The following is a 6622-nucleotide window of genomic DNA, read 5'->3' as shown; positions in this document are numbered from 1 at the left end:
ATATCTAAAAAGAGAAATACATATTTTCATATATTGATATGGTGGTATGTATCTAAAAAATGAAGTTTTGATCTTAAATATATAATTACATAAGAATTGGGTGGTATTGTTAAATCGTTTTAGAACTTAGAGCTTGATATTGTTCGTGAGTTGATACAATATGGTAAATGCTATTTTTTTTTGGAGGAACGTATGGAAGAAGAAGTGCTAAAGTTAGTTTTTCTCACTTCATATTTCTGAGGATTCCCGAGCAGGGAATAACTTAAAGAAAGGAGTCTTCTCTTCCCCCGTAACGAGAGAGAGATGGAGAGAGTCTAGTTTTTTATAGAGAGAGAGAGAGACTCATAGGTCATTTTTTTCTATATCTCCCAAAGAGACTCTCTCTTATTTGTGAGAGTTTATAAAATTAATTATATTATGTAGTACTGTGTCTGTTAGTGGTATCTTGCAGAAAAGATCGTGGTGTGAGTGTCAGGTGGTACCATAAGCTTGACGCATGCACTATGAATTAGAAATTATTTCAACGATTTTGGCAAGTGGGCTCAGCTCAACCACTTCAGCAGATGGGCTCAACTTGACTATTTTGGCAAGTCCTGTTCTTCAGATATGAGCCTTTGAAACTCATAAGGCATGTTGACTCTTATGTCGCGACTCCAAAAAGGCCTTATCTAACTATTGAACCCAATTTATGTATACATGTATATATGTAAATCTTTCTTACAAAAAATTAGTTTTTAAATGCTTATAATTGTAAACCAGCATCAAAAGCATTATTAATAACAAAATGCCACCAGAATGCTAGAATGCTATCATGTATTTAGAGCCGCACAAATCATGCAATTTTTGTGTGGTACATTTTTAGCTGTTTTTAAAAATCCTAAATGTTACTAACTATAATTATGATCTCAACTCCATGATAAAATTCTATTTTGTGCTATGTTTTTTAGGTAGGACTAGTGAGCTATGACAGAGCATATTAAAGAAGGTAACATTCAACAGTAAACTTTGATCGAATCAAACAAAACATAATGCTGTATGTTTCTGCTAAACTGCTGTTGAAAACTTATTATAAAAGCTCTGGTAATTATTCTAATTTGTTCATGCATTATAATAGTTTATGTATTAATATAATATTTCCAATTATAGATTCTTATATTTTTAACATCACACAAAAAAAAAGTATTATAATTCTTCAACTAGACATGAAAAATCATGACAGATCTACCAAATAACAGTCAATAAATCTTCAAGAGCGACTTTTCATCATAAATTTTTATACAGTACTTCGTTTAGCTGAAAAATTAATGAGAAAAACTGAAAAAAAAATAATAAAGTAGTATCAAGCAAAGCCCAAAGATTGCAGTGTTGCAGACGCTCAGAGGAGAGGGAGATCGGGCAGCTAGGGCAGTTTTATTTTGCTTTTCTGTCTTCGAAATTCTTTGCTCAAGAGTCCTTGGAAGTAATAATATTTAGGAATTCAATTGGTGTTTAGGCCTCCAGATGGAGAGAGGGAGGAAATGAGTGGAAGAAGCTTGTGTGTGTGAGAGAAACAGATAGAGAGGTGAGGGAGACTGGAGGCTGGAGAGGGCTCCATTCTTGCGCTTTATTCGGTTCAAAATAGTGTCTTTGCTGCAACTCTGAGAATGAGGTTACGAATGGAAGAGTGCCCACCTTCGCTTCTTATCATCACCCCATTCTCCTCTCCTGTTTTCTAGTGCCTACATTACTTTCTCCCCCCTCATAGCTCCGACTTTTTCCACAAAATCCTGCATTTGGGTTTTAACAACCCGGCTCTTGCTTCTTTTCTTATTAGACTATGCACCCTACTTTGATCCTATAAATCCATTACTGGGAGAGTTCCAAAAAAAATTTTTTTTTCTTAAATCTAGACGATGTTCATGGCAGTTTCTCTGTTCATTTCTTATGAAGAATCCATTAATTAAGAGATCAGGGGAATAGTTCAGTGGAGAAAGAGGTGGGCCTCTTCCTTCAAGGCACTCTCTCTGTCTCTATTTTTCAAGTCATAATAGGTTTGGACCCATTTTCTCTTATCTGTTATTTCCCACCAGTCAAGTAAATCCCCGATTCCTGTCGAGGTGCTTGGGCGAAGGAAGGGGGAAAGAGGAGGGCTTTTCTCCTCAGCTGCATGAAGGAGCTCTGCAACAATGAGGGATGAGAATTCTAAGAAAAGCAAGGTTTTTGGATTTCCCTTCTTTCTTGTTCTTTCTTCGTTTGTGCGTCTTTGTGTACTGGGATTGCTGATCTATTCCCGTTCTTCTCTGCAGCTCTCATGGTCCAAGACCCTGGTTAGGAAATGGTTCAATATCAAAAATAAAGCTCAGGACTTTCATGCTGATGATGTTGTTGAGAGAGGTTTTTCTCTTGATTCCTCTTCTTTTGGTTCCTTGCTTTGATTTATCTGTTTCTAGGGTTTGGATTCATTTGTTTTTTTCGACTAGGTTTGGAGGATCTGTTCCGTATGCCTTGTTGGTGTCTGATTGAACTACTTCAAGCCATTTGATTGCGTTTTTTAAAGATTGATAGATTTGCTTCTGTTTTCGTTTTTTTTATTTTTTATATGACAATTGGTAAATAAAATGATAGTTTTGATCTGCAAAACAAATTGTAAGGCTGCTGTCTTGTCCTCCCCCATTCCATTTTTTGAGCTGTTTTATCTTTTGCAGGCGTAGATGGAGAATGGAGGACCAACTTTTCTGAGAGAGAAACATGGACTGTTAAGAAAAGCAAGACAGGTAAACAACTCTGCCAGTCCCTTAGCCCCAAGAGCTTTGGACCACATCAAAAGAGCTGCTTCTCTTCTTTTCTTGCTCTCTTCTTTTCCATTTTTCTTTTGAATGTCTAGTTTCTTTCATTGCCTTCCCTCTCTTTCTCTCTCTCTCATTCTCTTCTCATCTAATTTTCATTGTGGGTCCTTAGAGAGATTCTGTAAGAGGAACCCTGATCGAGCTTGGCAAGCAAGTTTTGATTTTGATGAAGCTCAAGTAACTGATACTCAGGATTACAGGTTTTTACCCCTTTCTTCCTCCAATTAGAACAATCAAAATCACTTTTTTTTACAAAAAAAAATTTGTTGATCTCAATCGCTTCAATCTGTCGCCCACTCAATGCCACCAAATTTCTGCTGGTTTAATGTTTGTTTATAGATTATTCGTTGCAACATGGAATGTTGGTGGAAAATCCCCACCAAGCCATCTCAACCTTGAGGAATGGTTGCATGCCTCACCTCCAGCTGATATTTATATACTGGGGTAAATTAAAATTCCATCTCCCATTGATCCTTTAAAAAAAAAAAAAGGCATTTTTATATAAAATCAATGTCTTCATCAAAGGTTTCAAGAAATCGTTCCTCTTAATGCCGGAAACGTCCTGGGTACCGAAGACAATGGCCCCGCGAGGAAATGGGTTTCTCTGATCAGAAAAACATTGAACAACCTTCCCGGCGCGAGCGGATATGGGAGCTTCCACACACCTTCCCCAGTCCCCAACCCAATTGCTGAGCTTGATGATGACTTCGAGGGTTCTTCGACGAGGAAGAAGAACTCATACGTATTTCATCGCCATTCCTTCCAGTCTCTAAGCCGGAGCTTAAGGATCGACGGCGACATCATGGTTCCACAGCCGTCTGTAAATCGTCGATTCAGCGTTTGCGATCGAGTCATATTCGGCGGCAGGCCGAGCGACTTCGATCCCAACTACAAATGGGCTTGTTCTTCCGACGATGAGAATGTCGGAGTAGAATCGCCTACTACCTTCTTCTTCTCCCCCATGTCCTACGGCTATAGTGTTTCTGCGAGCACGGAAGACAGAGAGAGATGTTTGGGGAGATCAAGGATTAATACAAGGTACTGTCTTGTTGCGAGCAAGCAAATGGTTGGGATTTTCCTCACAGTGTGGGTCAGGAGTGAAATAAGAGACGATGTGAAAAACCTGAAGGTTTCCTGCGTTGGCAGAGGTCTTATGGGTTATCTTGGAAATAAGGTTTTTGTTCTGACTTTTTTCAGAAACTGCTGATAATGGGTTATATGTTCCTTCCTTCCTCCTCCTTATAGTTTTGATTCACAGGGTTCGATTTCAATCAGCATGTCTTTGCACCAAACAACATTCTGCTTCATCTGTAGTCATTTAACTTCCGGCCAGAAAGAAGGCGACGAACTTCGGAGGAATTCAGACGTAATGGAGATTCTAAGAAAGACGAGATTCCCACAAGTTAATCAACAAGGCAACGAGAAATCTCCTGAAACAATCTTAGATCATGAGTAAGCGCATTCCATACTTATTACTTAGTTACAACTTGAAGATGTAAGATAAATTTTTCTCCTTTTTCTCGTTTCAGTCGAGTAATATGGCTTGGAGATTTGAATTATAGAATCGCTCTTTCCTATCGGTCAACGAAGGCTCTGGTTGAAATGCACAACTGGAAAGTGCTGCTCGAAAAGGATCAGGTGATTTAGGAATTAATCCTTGTATTTTTATCTGTTTAACACAATTTTTAAAAGAAAATTTGCTGTAATTTACAGAAAGTTTCGATTCTTTGATTCTTTACTTAGTGGTTGTATTAGCTTGACCGTTACATTTGCTACAATCTTTTTAAAAACAGCTGAGAATCGAGCAAAGGTGCGGGCGTGTTTTTACTGGGTGGAATGAAGGAAGAATATACTTTCCCCCGACGTACAAGTACTCGACTAACTCGGACCGTTATGCCGGCGATGACATGCACCCGAAAGAGAAACGTCGGACACCGGCTTGGTAATTAAAATTTTTACACTAATCCCATTTAGGATGTCAAATCTGTCTGTATGTCGTGTTTTGGTCTAATCTAATGGCTTGACCATAAACTAACTGTCTTGAAGCCAACCCGATTGTTAAACGGGTGAGAAAGTCGAAACTGAACCTGACTCAGCTTCAACCCGTTGACTTGAACCAAACCCAAAAATTATTCCGGTCAACACAAAATTAATTTTTTCGAGCCAGGATTGGGTGTGACAATTTTTGACACACCTAATCTCATTCCCTGTCACTGTTCTTCAGTTTTCATTGTTTCAACAGGTGCGACCGAATTTTATGGTATGGAAGAGGTCTTCATCAGCTGGCTTATGTTCGTGGAGAGTCGAGATTTTCTGATCACAGACCTGTTTACAGTATTTTCGATGCCAAGGTTGAGTTGAATCGTAATCTTGTCGGCAGGAATACGAATTATGTGAGCTCAAGAGTGGCTGTGGAGGAACTCTTACCTTACTCTCATGGATACACTGAGTACAATTTTTACTGATTTGGGACTAAGGAGCTTTATTGGTAAAAAAGAATGTACAAATTACTTGTTGAGATCAATCTGTGAGAAGTGGAAACTGAGATTTGGACTTCTTATGGTAACTTATTTATCAGATATTACATTTAAATCCCCCATTTTTTTTCTTTTTTTGTTGTTATAATCTGCTCTTTGTTTAAATTTCTACTTTGGGATTCAGATTTCTCTGTAGAATTCGAGGGAGAAAGATCTAGTAGCCACAGAGGTAATCAATCATCTTGTTCATCTTCGATATCCTGTCATTTTCTGATATGATGGTTGATTTTCTAAGAAAAGAAAAAACTTCTTCAACATACATTGACTTGTTTCATCTCTTTTATAGATAAAAAAGTTTATGAAGATGGGCCTAATATGAAGCAATAAAGTAACTCTCGCCATACTGACCACCATGAATGAGTTCTAAGAAATCTGCAACTGAGAAGATGATCATACTACATCAGCATGTAGAGCTCTTTTCTGAGAACTGGAAGCTCATTAGTCATAATTGCTAACCTATTCTTTCTTAGCAAATAGTTGGTAGGAGTTTTGATTTTATTTGTATTTTTTTCTGGAAGCATGGGGCAGAAGAATCATAGCAGATTAATAAAGAAGTGTAAAAAATTTTCTTTTTGATTTTTATAATTTGGAAAGGATGAGAGATGAGCTGCATACATACTTACAGCATCAGAGATAGGGGAATGTAAGCAATTTTATATGGTTTTTATTCATCTGTAAAAGGTTTTGCTACTGATTGCATCTCTGAAAAAGCTTTTGTTTTCAGTTTGAACTGCAGCTGCTTTAATATCTAGAGTGCATAGAAAGCTACAGGCATGACTGTTGGTCTGTGAGTTTGATCAGAATTGTTAAGCGTCTTGGGAAGAAAAAAAAAAAGGGCAAATTGTGTGTAATTACATTCTTTTTGTGCAATTTGTTATGCAAATACTGTACTTTATTATATAGTTTTTATCGAAAGTTTAAAATGATAAGATTATTTTGATGTTTTTTTTTGTTATAATTAGAAGAAAAAATGGTAAGTTTAATATATCTGATTTATTTACTACTTACTTTAGTTTGCATAAGTATTTATACATTATATAATATATAGTTTTAAAAGTTATTGTATTCTCTTTTATATAAAGATTTTAGCTATAAAATAAATTTATTTTTCAATTACTATGGTATTTAAATTAGTTTTATTTTTTAAATATTTAATAGAAATTAAAAGCTTTTTCTAGCTTGATTATTATCAATGTTTGATAATTTTTCACAATAATGCTGCATAATAATTTACAATTTTGATTTTAATTATTCAGAGAG

General features: G+C 36.5%; 1 protein-coding gene across 2 annotated transcripts; it reads left to right on the top strand.

Moving 5' to 3' along the window:
* The first annotated feature begins 1376 nt into the window (after positions 1 to 1376).
* On the top strand, positions 1377 to 6195 carry LOC110024246 (type I inositol polyphosphate 5-phosphatase 4). 2 transcript variants are annotated; one of them, XM_020724107.1, is made up of 13 exons: positions 1377 to 1975; positions 2070 to 2195; positions 2286 to 2373; positions 2685 to 2753; positions 2938 to 3025; positions 3165 to 3269; positions 3351 to 3999; positions 4084 to 4277; positions 4355 to 4463; positions 4619 to 4767; positions 5068 to 5387; positions 5487 to 5531; positions 5649 to 6195. In XM_020724107.1, exons 2-11 carry the CDS (start codon positions 2166 to 2168, stop codon positions 5288 to 5290), a joined length of 1704 nt encoding a protein of 567 aa, XP_020579766.1. In that variant the 5' UTR covers positions 1377 to 1975; positions 2070 to 2165; the 3' UTR covers positions 5291 to 5387; positions 5487 to 5531; positions 5649 to 6195. The 2 variants fall into 2 exon arrangements, with proteins under 2 accessions (XP_020579766.1, XP_020579765.1); XM_020724106.1 differs by having other exon boundaries at positions 1377 to 2195.
* Positions 6196 to 6622: the final 427 nt, after the last annotated feature.

Source organism: Phalaenopsis equestris, unplaced genomic scaffold, assembly GCF_001263595.1.
Source record: "Phalaenopsis equestris unplaced genomic scaffold, ASM126359v1 Scaffold000251, whole genome shotgun sequence".
Classification (NCBI taxonomy): domain Eukaryota; kingdom Viridiplantae; phylum Streptophyta; class Magnoliopsida; order Asparagales; family Orchidaceae; genus Phalaenopsis; species Phalaenopsis equestris.
The sequence above is the reverse complement of the archived record's forward strand: the minus strand, read 5'-3'. Positions and strand labels throughout refer to the sequence as shown.